The following is a 17,473-nucleotide window of genomic DNA, read 5'->3' on the forward strand; positions in this document are numbered from 1 at the left end:
CAGTCTAAGTCACCTGATCGTAAGACCACCTCTAATTGCACCGCCTTTTCTCTCCAAGCCTGCTGAAAGGGTTTAAAAAATAATAATGCAATGAAGTAACTTGCAGACCATAGAATTTCCCACAACTCTTGCAAATATTATCTCGTCAGATAGTTATCCAGTTCTGGTTTGAAAGATATGATTGATTCTGCCCCCAACAAACTCAGTGCATTCCAGATGCTAAGTACTTGCATTATGATGTTTTTCCTCAGCTCGCTATTGTTTCTTTTGCTAAACCACTTGGGGCAGAATCTCCCCAGCACTTGAACGACATGGGCTATTGTCAGGAATGTAGGAAAATGGGTGAAATGTCCAGGGAAGCCCTATGTCGACATCAAGACTGAAAGGACACATCTGCAACTAAATCCTGGACGTTGAGATGAGAATCTTGCTAGTGAGCAGCAAGAGCCTTATTAACTGGAATTATCGCTCATTACCACCCTGATTCCTACCTATCCTCGCCCCATTAGTACCCAGGTTCCCATTCTTGCACCCAACGAACAGAAAGTACATACTGAGAATTCCCTAACGTGAAAGTTTAAATGGTTGCCTGATAATTGCAGCTGGCCACTTGCTCTTCCGGACTTCCATCATGGACACCGGCAACAATATCTCAATGTACGCTTTACAGGCAACCGCTACACTCCCTTCTTATCTTCAGACATTGGCATCTGCCAAGTACCAGCCTCAGTGTCATTATGGCAACCTCTGATCCTCTCAGCGTACGCTTCTGCACTTTAATGCTGCACTGTGGAATGCATCAGCACTTTTCATTGTAATGCGGTTGTAAGGACACTTTGTGACAAACTGGACCAGGAAGTATCTCCAGGCTGCTCACTCACTGTCTTAGCACGCATTCACTTTGCCCTACTCGAATGCCCATAGCATCTCTGCCTTGCTTAACTAATAAAATTATCATATTGTGAATTGTAAGTTAAATAGCCAACTTGATGCAAAATTATTAATGATAAACCTTTGTATAATTTCTAATTTTCAAGTTACAAGCAGTCATAAAGAGGACAAAGTGGAAGAGGAAATAGACTTTCGGTGTTTTCCAAATAATTCTATTCATTCCTCATATCCTGAATATGGTGATTCGTTAGAAGAATCCATGATTCAGCTTCGAAAAGGACTTGAAAGTGGAGCTATACTTAATCAGTTTGATGTAAGTTTATTCATCTGTTTTTGACTGCAAAATAACTAATGCAGCTAGATTTTTTTTTCATCCAGTTGGATTTTTTTCATCCATGGTACGTAGGCATTGATAGCTAGGCCAGCATTTATTGCCCATCCCAAGTTTCCTTCAGAAAGTGGTGATGACTGCTGCCTTTACCCAGTTGTGGTGTGTGTACACCCACCTTATTTAATGTTTACAGATTTATAGAGTAGTAATGGATTGAAGGGTTATGGAGAGCGGGCAGGAAGGTGGAATTGAGACCAAGTTGAGATCAGCCATGATTGTATTGAATGGCATGGCAGGCTCAAGGTGCTAAATTGCCAACTCCTGATCTTAATTCTTATGTTCTTATTTCCTGTATTAATTGGGTGTTGGTTAGTTCACTTGGCTGGACAGCTGGTTTGAAATGCAGTGTGACACCGACAGTGTAGGTTCAATTCCGGTACCAGCTAAGGTCACCATGAGGGTCCTGCCTTCTCGACTGAGATGCGGTGACCCTCAGGATAAACCCATCACCAGTCATCTCTCTAATGAGAGAGCATTCTCTGAGATTATTACAACTTCGTTATTATTCTGTGTAGTTATTTGTATTCAATTGGCTGCTGAAATTGAATTGCATCAAGTCACATTGCTAGGAGGAGTGATTCTTGAAGTGAGATATTTTTACAAGAATTATGAGATATGAAAGCCATCTAGCTGATTGGACTAGTGACCTTCAAAGTGAAAATGAAGTTGGTTCATTGTGTATTATGCCGTTATACATCATGGCGTATAAATTTAATTCCATTCAAAATCTATGCACTAGTTCCTTTGCTGTAAGATCCACATGCTGAGAAAGAGATACATGAATGAAGGTTGTTCCCAATGCATGGAGGAATCACGAGTCTGTTTTCCCCAGTCCCTCTTTTTGACCAGCTAAGTCTTCTGTTCTTCCCCTCCCTGTGCCCTTGTTAAGAGTCAGCCTTCAGAGGTCATGACCATTGGCATAAGTATGGCTATTCATATAATGATGCCCATCTGATGAAGGTAGCCAACAGTGTTGGCATAATAATAAGTGTATGCTGTTGGAGTTATCACAATCAATTTGTGACCTTGTCCTACCAGGGGATGCTAAAGCTAAGACAGCAAAAGTGGAGGTTGTTCAGTATCTTCTTTCGTTACCACTCTTGCTACTTTGGATGAGTGTGCAGAGAATGCTGGCTTTGTAACTTATTATTTGGTATTCATAGTTAATATGTTATTAATCTGCACACTCATGCTTATCTTGGACACCTGTAGTTTTTGTAATGCATTTACTCATTTTAGCATCAAGTAATAGATTGTTAGTGATTATGGAGCCTAGATACAAAAAGCTATCAACAACTCCAGTTTACATCGTCATCGTTAGATAGCCATCAATAAGCAACATCCTGGAGCATGACATCTATCTTCCTGATGCTCATGGTCAAATCAAACTCATGAGAGAACCCACGAGGAGCTCTAACAGTTCATCCACTTCATTAACACCTTCCACCCCAACCTTAAGTTCACCTGGACCATCTCTGATACCTCTCTCTCCTTCCTGGACCTCTCTGTTTCCATCTCTGGCAACCACCTGGAAACCGATATCCATTTCAAGCCAACCGACTCCCACAGCTACCTAGAATACACCACCTCCCACCCACCTTCCTGCAAAAATGCCATCCCCTATTTCCAATTCCTTCGCCTCTGCTGCATCTGCTCCCGAGATGAGGCATTGCACTCCCGGACATCCCAGATGTCCTCGTTTTTCAAGGACCGCAACTTCCCCTCCACGGTGGTCGAAAATGCCATCGACCACAACTCATACCTCACACCCCCTCCCCGCAATAACAACCAAAACGGAAGAAAACCTTCCACATCAAACAGATGTTCACCTGCACATCTGCTAATGTGGTATACTGTATCCGCTGTTCCCGATGTGGCCTCCTCTACATAGGGGAAACCAAGCGGAGGCTTGGAGACCACTTTGTGGAAGACCTACGCTCGGTTTGTGACAAACGACTGCACCTCCCAGTTGCGAATCACTTCAGCTCCCCCTCCCACTCTTTGGACGACATGTCCATCCTGGGCCTCCTGCAGTGCCACAACGATGCCACCTGAAGGTTGCAGGAACAGCACCTATTTCCCTTGGGAACCCTGCAGCCCAATGGTATCAATGTGGACTTCACAAGCTTCAAAATCTCCCAACCCCCGACCTCATCCTACAACCAGCCAAGCTCGTCCCCGCCTCCCTAACCTGTCCGTCCTTTCTCCCACCTATCCACTCCTCCCACCTTAACCCCCCACCCCCACCTCCGACCTACCAGCCTCATCCCCGCCTCCTTGACCTGTCTGTCTTCCCTGGACTGACCAACCCCCACTGTAACTCCCTTCACTGGCTCCATCCCCGCCTCTTTGACCTGTCCTTCTCCTCTCCACCTATCTGCTCCTTTACCCATCTTCTATCTGCCTCCCCCTCTCTCTATTAATTTCAGAATCCACCCCCCCCCACCATTTCTGAAGAAGGGTCCAGACCCGAAACGTCAGCCTTCCTGCTCCTCTGATGCTGCTTGGCCTGTTGTGTTCATCCAGCTCTACACCTAGTTATCTCATGAGAGAATCTGACCATTTGCTTCCTTGGAATGCTAATATGATGTCAGTGTATATAGCATACACAATTCTGCATTATATAGTTAAATAAAAGTTAATAATCAACCTCATACAGGTAGCATTTAGCTGACTTGTCCCTTCTCACTAACTTAACTTCTCCTTATTTAATGAGGTTTTTTTTTTCCTTCTCACAAATAGTCTCACTCTTGTGGTGTGTAGTTGCTACTGAATCAATGAAGTGGAGATGCCAGTGTTGGACTGGGGTGGACAAGGTCAGAAGTCAGTTCCGCCAGAGCTCTTCCTCTTTATTTATTAGTTATCAATTTTAATTTATATCAGGACAGGAGCTTAATACTGTGTGGAAGGTTTACCACACTTTGTTCAAACACCTCAGGGCATTTAGCAACATGGTAAGGCAAACAGATTTCAGTGTTTGTAAGAGTGAGATGTATAACCAGACCATGCAGGGCAATAGATGCCTACAGAAATTTCAGGATTGAGTCTTATCATAAGAAGAAAGGAGTTTGAGGAAACTTGAAGTAAGACGTCTTTGTATTGCTTCTTTTCATCCTTGTCTTCTTCTTGAAAGAAAGTGAAGCAGAATCCCTAAGGGAAATGCCATTATTTCCCGTACTGAGAGGTTGAAAAGTCTGAAGTAACAGAAGGAAAAAGTGCTAAAGATATCAGCAAGCTTTACATTGGAACAATAAGACAAGTAAATGTGAAAACTCCTATAGGTTAAATCTAATATTTTTCAAACTTTGTTTTCAAGCAACTGTACAGAAAAAGACCTGGAATGGCTATCTCACATGCAAAGATGGCACAAAATATGGACAAAAACAGATACAAAGATGTATTGCCATGTGAGTGCTATACAGTTGTTTCTTGGTTAATTTATATTAACGATATGCATTTGTTCGTTAAGGGCAAAAGTAATTGCGTTATTTTTCAGTGAACTAAAAACAATCGACCCTAAATCTGCTTTTCATAGTTATAATGAATTAGCAAAGAAAAAGTTTTAAGAATAACTTTTGGAAATCTTAAATTTCATTTTTGTTCCCTTTTGTACAGATGATGTCACGAGGGTTGTATTGGATGGATCGGAAGATTATATTAATGGCAGCTACGTTAATGTAAGTATTAAAGTTCTTGATATGGTGAGAGAAAATGCATTGATGGCTATGGCTTTGGTGTCTCAGCGAATGGATTTTAACTGTACTTTATAATCCAGGCTTCTGCAACTAGAGCTTCATTTCAATTTGTCAAGTCAATTATTTTCGATTATCTTTGAATAATCAAATGACAGTAGATAGCTTGACTGCTTACAAGCACACATATCTCTTGTTAATGTTGTGAATTATTATTATTGTCAGCTGTGATCATGTTGAATGCAGATCAGGCTCAAACAGTCTTATTTGTCTATTCCTGCCCCTGTTGTAAATGTATTGTTTAATGGTATTGAGATATACAGGCCAGCAAAACTCTATCCTGCATGAGTTTATACCTCCTTGAGAGCAGTGGTAGCTCAGAACTAGTGCATTTGACGAACCATACACCTGAATTAGTAAGGTTGACTTTTAAAAAATACCATATACAAAATACAGATCAAATCAGTATGCATGTGAATGGACAATAGTAATCCACAACATTAACAAAAGATGTTTGCTAGTAAGCAGTCAAGCTATCGAATGTCATTTGATGATTCAAAGATAATCCAAAATAAATGACTTGACAAATTGAAATGAAGCTCTATTTATAGAAGCCTAGATTATAAAGCGCAGTTAAAATCCATTTTACCGATTAGTAAATTGTTATGTGCTCTTGACAGTGAGCCTGTCTTAATGATGAGCCTGTAAAACTAAAACAGATATAAAAATTATCTTGTTTTTTAAAGCTTTTGAGAAGATTTGTAGCTGGGGTTGTGGATGAAGTTGTAGACTTGCTCACTGAGCCAACGTGTTTGGTTGCTGATGTTTCATCACCCTGCTCGGTAACATCGTCAGTGTGCCTCCGGTGAAGCGTTGGTGTTCTGTCCTGCTTGTTATTTATATGCCTCAGTTTCCTGGGGTGGTTGGCATCACTTCCGGTTCGGGTCCAGTTCAATGTGTTTGATGTTCTAATATACAAACCACTGAAAAACAGAACTGGAAGTGATGCCAACCACCCCAGCAAACTGAGGCATATAAATAACAAGCGGGACAGAACGCTGACGCTTCACCGGAGGCTCGGTGACGAAATGACTGCAACCAAACACACCAGCTCAGTGAGCAAGTCTACAACCTTATTCTGTTTTTTTTTAATGGTAGAACACAACCTATTTATATCTTGGGCTTCAAATGGCAGAAGTTCTATAGGGAAACTTGGACACTTGAGTCAGTGAAGTGCAACAAAAACAAAGTTGCTGGAAAAGCTCAGCAGGTCTGGCAGTATCTGTGAAAGAGAAAGCAGAGTTAATGTTTTGGGTCCGGTGACCCTTCCTCAGAACTGATGGTGGCTGGGAAAACGTCAGTTTATATGCAGAGAAAAGGGGAAGGGGAAGGGGATGGGGTAGGGAGTAAATGAAAGGATAGAGCCTAAAGAGAGAGAAGAGCAGTTGGACAAACAAAGGAGTTGCTAACGATCAGGTTGGGAGGGTGAATAGTTGTTAATGGGGGCTATTAGTAACTAATAACAGGTAGTGTGTAATGGCAAGCTATGTGGTAACAAGGCCTGGTGTGTGTGGTAGGGGGCTGGGACATGGGAGACTTTAGGCCCTAGAATTATTGAACTCGATATTGAGGCCAGGGGACTGCAGGGTCCCCAAGTGGAAAATGAGGTGTTGTTCTTCTAGCTTGCGTTGAGGTTTGCTGGAACACTGCAGCATGCCAGAGACAGACATGTTGGCTAGGGAGCAGGGTGGTGTGTTAAAGTGGCAGGCAACAGGTAGTTCAGGATCTTTTTTGCGAGCAGAACGTAGATGTTCTGTGAAGCGGTCACCTAGTCTACGCTTCGTTTTCCCAATGTAGAGGAGACCTCAATGCAGTAGACTAGATTCTGGGAAGTGCAGGTGAAGTGTTGGTTCACCTGGAAGGTATGTTTGGGCCCTTGGATAGTGGGGAGGGAAGAAGTAAATGGGCAGGTGTTGCATCTTTGCTGGTTACAGGAAAAGGTGCTATGGGGGTGGGGGGGGTGGGTGGGAGTTGTTGGGGGTGAAGGAAGTGTGGACCATGGTGTCGCGGAAGGCAGACAAGGGAGGGGAGAGGAATCTGTGTCTGGTAGTGGCATCTTGCTGGAGGTGGCGGAAGTGGCACCTGATGATCTTCTGGACATGGATGCTGGTGGGATGATAGAGTCCCCCTTGTCCTTACCTATCACTGTTGCGGGTGGGAAGAGAAGGGGTGAGGGCAAAAGTGCAGGAGATGGGCCAGACCTGTCAACCATGGAGCTGGGGAGTCCTTGGTTGAGGAAGAAGGTGAACATTTCGGAGGCTCCCTTGTTGAAGTTGGCCTCATCTGAACATATACAATGGAGACGGAGGAACTGAGAGAATGGGATGGAGTCTTTACAGGAAGTAGGGTATGAGGATGTATAGTCCAGGTAGTTGTGGGAGTCAGTAGGTTTATAGTGGATATTGGTGGCCAGTCTAACCCCAGAAATGGAAACAGAGATGTCGAGGAAGGGAGGAGTCAGGGAAAGACCAGGTGCAAGTGAGAGCAGGGTGGAAATTGGAGGCGAAATTGATGAAGTTTTCCAATTCCAGATGAGAGAGGGAAGCAGCACTGATGACATCATGGATGTATCAGAGAAAGAGTGGTGGGTGGGGTCCGGAATAAGACTGGAACAAGGAATGATCCATGTACCCCACGAAGAGATAGGCATAACTCGGGCACATGCAGGTACCCATGCCAACCCCTCTTACCTGAAGAAAATGAGAGAAGTTGTTGAGGGTGAGGACGAGCTCAGCCAAGCGGAGGAGGATGGTGGTGGGTGGGGATGGTTCAGGCCTTTGCTCCAGGAAGAAGTGGACAGCCCTGAGACCCTCCTGGTGGGGAATAGATGTGTAAAGGGATTGCACATCCATGGTGAAGAGGAGGCGGTTGGAACTAGCAAACTGTAAGTTTTGAAACTGGCGTAAAGCATCAGAGGAATCACGGATATACGTGGGCAGGGACTGGATCGGGGGAGAGAAGACGGAGTCAAGGTGGGAAGAGATGAGTTCTGTGGGGCAGGAGCAGGCTGAAACAACGGGTCTGCCAGGACAGTCCTGTTTGTGGATTTTTGGGAGGAGGTAGAAGCGCGCTGTGCGGGGTTGGGATACTATCAGCTCGGAAGCAGACCGGTGGAGATCACCAGTAACTGATCTCATTTCATCTGTAGCAGATACAATGGCCTGATGTGTCATGATGGGGTCATGGTTCAGGGGAAGGTAGGAGGAGGTATCTGGGAGTTGGCGCTCAGCCTCTGCAAGGTAGAGGTCAGTACACCAGACTACAACAGCACCACCCTTATCGGCAGGCTTAATAACACAGTCAGGGTTAGATCTAAGTACACGGAGTGCAGTCAGTTCGGAGGCAGAAAGGTTGGATTTGGTGAGGGGGCAGAGAAACTGAGGTGACTAATATCACATCGTGAAGTGCAACTTTGTTATAACACACCATTTCAGAATGTATTCACTGATCGTTGCTAAAGCACACATGAGATAACAGCATAATTCTGAAGTTGCAAATGACAATAGCCATCGGCCTGACGACAACTATCTGATTGGCACAATCAAATTAGTTCAACACACCAAATAAAATCAAAGAACCATACGTGCTGGAAATCAGAAACACAAATAGAAATTGTTGAAAAATCTCAGCAGATCTGACAGCACCTATGGAGAGAAAGCAGTGTTAACATTTTGGGTCCAGTGATCCTCCTTCAGAACAGGTTCTTCCAATTAAATTCTTTCTTCTGCAGAAAGATTATAATGCTTGTTATCTGAATTATGGATCATGTTACTATTTTATATAGAAATGGAAATGCCAATAAGTTACTTCAGACATCAACAAACAGAATTACATAGAATCATAAAATCCCTACAACGTGAAATCAGATCATTTAGCTCATTGAGTCCACACCAATCCTCCGAAGAGCATCCCACCCAGACCATCCGACTACAGGGATAGGGTAATCTTACATCTGCCATGGCTAATCCACCGAGCCTGCACATTCCTGGACACAATGGGCAATTTAGTATGGCAATCCACCTAACCTGCACGTCTTTGGACTTTGGGAGGAAACTGGAGCACACAGACACAGGGAGAACGTGCAAACTCCACACAGACAGTAGCCCGAGTGTGGAATTTACCTGGGACCCTGCAGTTTACCATTCTAATCATAAGCAATTAATGACAAAATCTAATTGTTTCCAGTAAGCTTGGAAATATCTAAAGACTTTGATCTCTTTTCTTAAAGATATCTCCAGAGGATAACCTTGGAACTACAATTTCAGATATATTCATTCATTCATACAGTTATATTCATATCTGCTATCTATCAGTAGGTAACAAAGAAACTACAGGCCCAGCAAGCAATTCAGTTTAATGGAAATTAGGGACAGCCAACAAATGGTGGCTATGCCAATGATGCCCACATCTCTTGAAAGAATTTTTTAAAAATCTGGCATTAGTTGCATTTAAACATTGGCTATGTTGCATGTTGTTGGCGGCAAAAGCAACATTTATTTGCCAACCTTAACTGCCCGGATGGTAATTAAGATCAACGTTATTATTTTTTTCCTCTATTCACTCATGGGACTTGGATGTCACTGACTGGCCAGCATTTATTGCCATCCCCTAGCTGCCCTTAAAGTGAGCGGCTTGCTAGGCCATTTCAGCAGTTAAGTGTCAACTACGTTGCTGTATGTGGGGAGTCACATATAGGCCAGATCAGATGAGGATGGCAGAGTTCCTCCCCCAAAGGACATTTGTGAGCCACATAGGTTTTTCCTAACAAACAACAGTCGTTCCATGGTCATCAGTAGATTCTTAATTCCAGTTTTTTTAATTGAATTCAAATTCCACGATCTGCCATGGCAAGATTCAAACCCAGGTCCCCAGAACTTTAGCTGAGTTTCTGAATTAATAGTCTAGCACTCACACCACTAGGCCATCGCCTCCCCAGTTATTGTGCGAGTGGAATCACAAGTAGGCCAGGCCAGATAAGGTCCAGGTTAGAATTGCAGATCTCCTACCTTGGAGGATACTGGTAAGCCAGATGGCTTTTACAATTCATATCAGCCTGCTTTGTATTCCAGATATTCTTGAATTAAAATTCAATCTGCAATTGAATTTGAACCTTTGTCCCCAAAACATTAGTCTGTGTTTCTGGACTACTAATTCAGTGACATTAACAGCACACCATCACCTTTTCCTCAGTTTCCCCTTATAAATTGTGTTATTTGACTATATTTTGTGTGAGGGAAACAGTGTCTGGTAAATTTGATTGAGTTTTTTGAGGAAGTAACCAAGAGGATTGATGAGGGCGGAGTAATAAACTTAATTACTTGGACTTTCATAAAGCCTTTGATAAAGTTCTGCATGGCAGACTAATTCAGGGATTCAGGTTGAACTTGCCATTTGGATACAAAATTGACTTTACAGTAGGAGACAGAGGGTGCTGGTGAAGGGTTGATTTTCGAACTGGAGGCCTGTGACCAGCACACTTCCACAGGGTCTGATGCTGGGCCCACTTTGGTTCGTCATTTATTTAAATGATTTGGATGAGCATATAGGAGGCAAGGTTAGTAAGTTTGCGGATGACACCAAAATTGGTAGTATAGTAGACAATAAAGAAGGTTATCTAAGATTACAAAGAGATCATGATCAACTGAGTCAATGGGCTGATAGTACCAGATGGAGTTTAATTTGGATAAATGCAAGGTATTGCATCCTTGTAAAACGAACAAGGACAGGACTTACGCAATTAAAAGTAGGGCCGTGGGTAGTGTTGTAGAACAGAGAGACCTGGGGTTCAGGTACATAACTCTTGATATTTGCATCACATGTAGACAGGGCGGTAAAGAAGGTGTTTAGCATGCTGCCTTCATTCTCAGGCCTTTTGAGTATAGGATATCATGTTGATGTTATTCAAGACATTAGTGAGGCCTCTTTTGGAGTACCATGTGCAGTTCTGGTCACCCTGTTACAGGAAAGATATTATTAAACTGGATAGGGTTCAGAAAAAAATCTCCAGGATGTGGCCAGGAATGGAGGGTTTGAGTTGTAAAAATAGGCTGGATAGGCAGGGACTTTCTTCAAAGTGTAGGACATTGAGGAGTGACATTATAAATATTTATAAAATCATGAGGGGTTTAGGTAAAGTGAATGACAAGGGTCTTTTCCCTAGGGTGGGAGCGTTCAAAACTTGGGGGCATATTTTAAGTGAGAGGAGAAAGGTTTTAAAAAGGACATGAGAGGCAACATTTTCAGACAGATTGTGGTTAGTGTGCAGAAAGAACTGCCAAAGGAAGTGGTGGATGCAGGTACAGTTACAATGTTTAAAAGAGATTTGGATAAGTACATGAATAGGAATAGTTTGGAGAGATATGGGCCAACCACAGGCAGGTGGGACTAGTTTAGCTTGGGAACATGGTTGGTGTGGACCATTTGGACCAAAGGGTCTGTTACCATGCTGTATGACTCTCACTCTATTCCACCTTCATCATTTTGAAGTTAAAGGTCGGTCTCTAGCAAGTCTTTTTAAAAATAAATAAATTATTTTTGAAATTAAAAATAATTTTTGAAAATGTCAAATGTTTCAAGATGTATGCATGAACTGAGTGAGTGGAAAATATTAGATATAGTTTTTATTGTCATGTACTGAAAGGCAGGGATACATGAATACAGTGAAAAGTGTACAAAGTCACCATTTCTGGCACCATCTTGGGTACGAAGGTGCCAAAGTACAAAATCTTAAGCATAAATTTAAAAAATAAAGTTAAAAGTTCAGCAATACTGTCTTAAAGCGCAGAAAGAGAAAGCAGAAGGAAAGCAGAAGAGTCGACGCTGGGCTTCAGGCCCCCGAGACCAGGAGTCAGCACTGGGCTTCGGGCCCCCGAGGCTGGGAGTTGGCACTGGACTTTGAGTCCCGAGTCCACCACTGGGGTTAATATCTTGTTAATTGTACTAACATGACCTGCATCACTATAATGTTTGAATTTTCTCCTTTTACAGATGGAAATTTGCAGTACCGCTATCCAAAATAAGTACATAGCATCCCAAGGTCCACTTCCACATACCTGTCCGCATTTTTGGCAAACAGTTTGGGAGCAAAGTTCATCTTTAATTGTCATGTTAACAACCCTTACAGAAAGGGGACGGGTAAGTATTTGGGCACTGTTGCATTTAGAATCTTGTGAAATAGAATAATTTAACTATTCTAGAATATTGACATTCATCTGACAGAGTTACTAAAGACATTTATTGATGGGGAAATAGTCATTTTGCTCAGCCATAAATCTAAAGGCTTATTCGGCAGGTTTGTTAGGGAGTAGCTGATCTATGTTCAAGTGAGGACACAGGCCCCACGATTATCTCATCTTGATCGGGGGTTGAATCCTCTGCTGTTGACATGAATCTGATCGACATGCTATCAGTCTAGGCAGCGTGTCACTGGCATAGCCAGCATTTGTCTTGCATCTTTAATGACATTTGCAAAAGTGTTGCTGAGCCATCTTCTTGAACCACTGCAGCCTATCTCGTGTAGGCAATGCTGCTGAGAAGGAGTTTCGGGATTTTGATTCTGTAACAGCAAAGGAAGGTGTAATTACAAGAAGGATGCTGTGTAGCTTGAAGGAAAACGTACAGATACTGGCGTTCCCTGTGACTGCTGCCCTTGTCCTAAGTGGTAGAGTATGCTAGTTAGGAAGGTGCTGTCAAAAGAGGCTTGGTTAGTTCTGCAGCACTCCTTCTAGATGTGAAGTACTGCCAATGTTCCTGGGTAGTGAAGGGAGTGAATGTTTAAGGTAGTGGAAGGCATGCCAGTGAAATGCAGTGCTTTGTCTCAGATGGTGTGATCCTTTTTGAGTGTTGTCGGAGTCCTACCCATGTAAGCAAGTGATGAAAAATCCATCACAACCTGACATGTGCCTTTAGATGGTGGGCAGACTTTGAAGAATCAGGAGATCAGTTAGTTACTCCCAGTAGTAATCTCAGCCTCTGACCTTCAGTTGTAGCTGCTATATTTATGTGACCAGTCAAGTTTAGTTTCTGGTCAATGGTAATGCCAGGATTTTGATAGAGTGGGAGTTCAGTGATGGTCATCCATTGAGTATCATAGATGATTAGATTCTCTTTTGTTGGAGATGATCATTGTTTGGCACTTGTGTGGCATAAATGGCAAGTAACATTTACCAGCTCAAGCTGAATGTTGTCAAGTCTTGTTGCAGTTGGACATGGACTGCTTAGGAATCTGAGGAGGTGAAGTGGTGAAATGTGATCATCAACAATCATCCACACAGCTGACCCTATGAGGAAAGAAGGTCATTGAAGCAGCTAAAATATCTGGGCCCAAACAGCACCCTGAGGAACTCCTGTACTGATGTCTTGTGGTTAAGATGATTGAATTGAAGCAACCAAAATCATCATCATTTGTGCTCAGTAAGACTCCAGTCCTTGGATTCCCATCGACTCTTGTCAAGGTTGTATCTGTGCTTTCGCCTATTTCTTGTTATCCTGTGGAGTGAATAGAATTGATTGAAGATTACTGTCTGTGTTGCTGACGACCACTGGAGAATGCTGAAATGCACCTGTTCATCACCTCTGGCTGAGGTTCTTGCACTTTTGCACTGATGTGCTGGGCTCACCATTTTTGAGGATGGAGATATTTGTTGATAAAATAAACAACTGCAGATGCTAGAAAACTGAAAACATTCAGAAATTGTTGTAGAAACTCAGCAGGTCAGGTAGGATGTGTGGAGAGAAAGCAGAGTTAACATTTTTGAGTCCAGTGACCCTTCTTCAGAACTCGGAGATATTTGTGGCGTCATCTCCTCCAGTAAGTTCTTTAATTGCCCTCCACCATTTTTGGCTGGATGTAGCACAACAACAGAGCTTTGATCTAAACCGTTGGTTATGCAATCCCTTAGCGCATGCTCCTTATTCTGCTTGGTGTGCAAGTGGTCATGTGTTGGGTTCTGCAAATCAGAGTAACCCCATCCACGTGGGTTCAGTTCTCACACCACCTGAGGTTACCATGAAGGACTCTTATTCTCAACCTTGTCCCTCACCTGAGGAGTGGTGACCCTCTGGTTAAACCACCACCAGTCATCTGTCACTAATGAGAGAGCAACCCTATGGCCCAGTAGAATTATGGTGACACCAATTACTCAGAGGATCACCCTTCTTGTTATTGTTGGTCTCTGTTCTTTTGACTCCTTGATAAGATAAAAGGATATTTGATATTTTTCTTGCCAATTTGTTTAGGATAGAAAGATGAATGCTGTCTAGACCTCATGGTTGATACTTTGAGCTCATTGTCTTTATTTTGCTTAATCACAAACATACAAACAAGGAACAAGATTAGGCCACTCAGCCCTTCAAGCCTGCTCTTCCACTCAGTAAGATCATGTCTGATCTGATTTTAACCTCAACTCTACATCCTGCATATCCCTGATCATTTTTCATCCCCTTGGTAATCAAGAGTTTATCTACCTATGCCTTACAAATATTTAAAGAACCTGCATCCATTATCTTTTGAGGAAGGGACTTCCAAAGAGACACAACCTTCTAGGAGGAATAAATGTTTCGTCATCCGTCTTAGATGAGTGTCCCCTTTTTTTTTGAGTTATGACCCCCTAGTTCAAGACTGGTGCAAGTTCCTCATTAAGTCAAACCTCTGTCAATGACTGTTTGCTGGATGTTTTTTGGGTGATGGTTCTGACTGTTTATGGAGCTAGGGAATGAGTTTTCTTACTTTTAAGACAAAGGACGTAGTGGAAAGATTATTTGTAATCTTAAACCTATATAACACAAATACTGAAGATCACAAATACGAATGCAGACAAATTACAATGTAAGTACTGCTTCAAAGTTTTACAGACTGTATATAAAGTATCAGTGTATAAAAGGTGTAGTGAGATCTCCTTATAAATACACATTATTGCAGAACTAAACTCTAATAAAATAATAAAAAATACATCTAGCAAAGTAGGATTGCTCTTTTTACAAAATACTGAACTAAACTGAAGAGTTAATGTAGAACATGACTGCTATTTTCTTGTTGCTCCTTTTTTCCCCCACAGTAGACTTCTCCTAGCCCTGCTTTATTGATATTTAGCAGGTTTTTTGATAAAGATTTAACATGTTGAGATGATGTGAATTTGCCTGTGCAAATTTTAAGGTTGCAAGTTTTTATAATGCAGGTCTGTGATCTAGAAGTGAATTGAACAGAGATCTCAAAACCTCTGTCTTATAATGAACTCAATAGTGTGTTACCCTTATTCTGTTCAAAATGCCATGGTCTATTTCTTTATCAAGTGAGACTGGAGAGAGTTGTGTGATATTAAAGTGCTGAAGTTTACATTGGTTGCAGTTGAGCAGGATAATATAATAATATTGTGTAATTTTAAGCATGCTAAGAGGAGATAAGTTGATGTTTTTCATCTTGCATATAAGTAAGGTGCTAAAAACATACTTAAACAAAGGCACACCAGTTTGGTTGGGCCGTTTAATTAAACAAAACTAATCATGAAACATCAAACTCCCTCCTTGTCCTACACTTGTCTCAGTCGGTTTGTCATTTCCCAGACAAATACCTTTCTCTCCTGCCTGATCTCTATTCTTTGATTTACCACATATTCCCAAATATAATCATTTGTTGCTGCTTTTTAGTTTAGTTTGTAAACTCCCTGGTTATATGACTCACTAAAAAGTTGGTTCCAGCATAGTTCATGTATAGAACATTACAACAGTAGAGCCTGCACTTTTCCCTAGTGCCTCACAACTGGAAACCACTTCTACTGCACTGGTTTTTGAGCCACTCATTTATTTCTCAAATCTGATTTGCCATATGTCAATTTGCATGTAAGTGAGCTAATAAAACAGAGGTTGAGATTCTGCTTCTTGATTTGGCGCCTAGCTCCTCATTGATACAATGGAACCTCCTTTGTCCTCCCTTTTCATTGGTACAGATAAAGTGTCCATGTAATTTTCCTCCTCCTTGATGTGATGTAGTGTCTGTAGTTCAGCCTCCAGCTCGTAAACTCTGAATTGAAGTCACTTAAGTTGCAGGTACTTACTGCACACGTTTATCCTGGATCACACTGCCATCCAGGAGAAATCCATATTCTGCAAATGCATGATGTCACTTGGCCTACATCTTTATTGTGTCTTAATTAATCATGTTCCAGCTCTAACTGAAGAGTGCACTGGTAATCAAGCATGCCCTGCTACTCTGAGCCATACTAAAAGTGTCAATGTTTTATTTAATCTCCATAATGGTTAATTTATTTATTTTTATCATTATTATCTGGGGAATAAAAAGATTTCCCCAGGTTTTCTTCAATAAATTCAAAAATAATTTCTTTATTAAAAACAAGTGGCAAAACGTGTAATTTTCTAAGCTACATAGCAGACTTAAAGTATATCCCTTTAAACCTACACACATTCATACACAGATAAGACAACACAGCTAAGCAGAAATATCATGTGTTTCAGAAGTAGGCAAAAAAGAACCAGCAAGCCTGTAGGTCAATGGTTCGAATTTAGAAGATAGAGTTGGTTGACTTTGCAGCATCTTTGATTTCCTGTTGACGAGATCTGATTGCTGACAGTTGCAGAATGACTAAAGATCTTCAGACCAGATTTCAGATTCAGTTGGAAATGGACTCCTGATTGAAACTTTATCAGGTTTCTCAAGCTAGTTCATTGAGATAGAAAGAGCTTTTTAGCTGGTTTTGCTTCCAGGGTTTTTCTCTGAATAACTGAGAGAGAATAGAACGGTGTCTCCTTCCATGTCTCACCACAGCTGCCACATCTAAGTGTGTAGTGGAAAAAAAAAGCCTTTGTTCAGAGACCGTTGCTCGGCAACCTCCGGCATAGATCCAAAGGTTTGTTTACCCCAAGACCGTTGCCCAATAATTAGGCCATGGATCTATCTTCTGGTTTTTCTTAAAAGCTTTGCTGAACACACTTTCCACAAAGTCAATTGAACAGTTAAACCACCTTCTCTTTGACTTTTTTTAAAAACTTTTTGTTTCCCTGAAATCATTTGATAAATCCCTCTTCAGCCCAATAACATCCAAACACATCCATTTTCCAGTTTCTCGTAATCCATAAATATTAATATATTTCTATTAATTATGTAATTAATCATTTTATAAGATTCAAAAACAAAGTTGCTGGAAAAGCTCAGCAGGTCTGACAGCATCTGTGAAGGAGAAAACAGAGTTAACGTTTCGGGTCCGGTGATCCTTCCTCAGAACTTAAGATTGTGGCCTTGCTCGCCGAACTGGCTTGTTTTTGTTGAGACGTTTCGTCACCGTGCTAGGTAACATTATCAGTGGAGCCTCAATGAAGCGATGTTATTCTATTCCGCTTGGAATTTATACTGTCCGGTCCATTATGGTGAGTACTGTCATTTCCAGTTTTGATCTGTATGGGTTTGTATATGGGGTCCAATTCTATA

The 17,473-nt window shown here is 41.8% G+C and overlaps 1 protein-coding gene across 4 annotated transcripts in view; it reads left to right on the forward strand.

The window, feature by feature from the left end:
* LOC109916905 (tyrosine-protein phosphatase non-receptor type 3-like) overlaps positions 1-17,473 on the forward strand; it is a 225,860-nt gene that overhangs the window by 151,440 nt on the left and 56,947 nt on the right. For 3 of the 4 annotated variants that reach the window (XM_048614858.1, XM_048614873.1, XM_048614865.1), the window contains 4 exons: positions 1,038-1,204; positions 4,599-4,689; positions 4,898-4,959; positions 12,022-12,168. In XM_048614858.1, the coding sequence (XP_048470815.1) occupies positions 1,038-1,204; positions 4,599-4,689; positions 4,898-4,959; positions 12,022-12,168 (467 nt within the window). Of the gene's footprint in view, positions 1-1,037; positions 1,205-4,598; positions 4,690-4,897; positions 4,960-12,021; positions 12,169-13,224; positions 13,418-17,473 lie in introns of those variants that run through there. The other variant, XM_048614879.1, reaches the window with a different exon arrangement.

The sequence above is a fragment of the Rhincodon typus genome, chromosome 2 (assembly GCF_021869965.1).
Source record: "Rhincodon typus isolate 14 chromosome 2, sRhiTyp1.1, whole genome shotgun sequence".
Lineage (NCBI taxonomy): Eukaryota > Metazoa > Chordata > Chondrichthyes > Orectolobiformes > Rhincodontidae > Rhincodon > Rhincodon typus.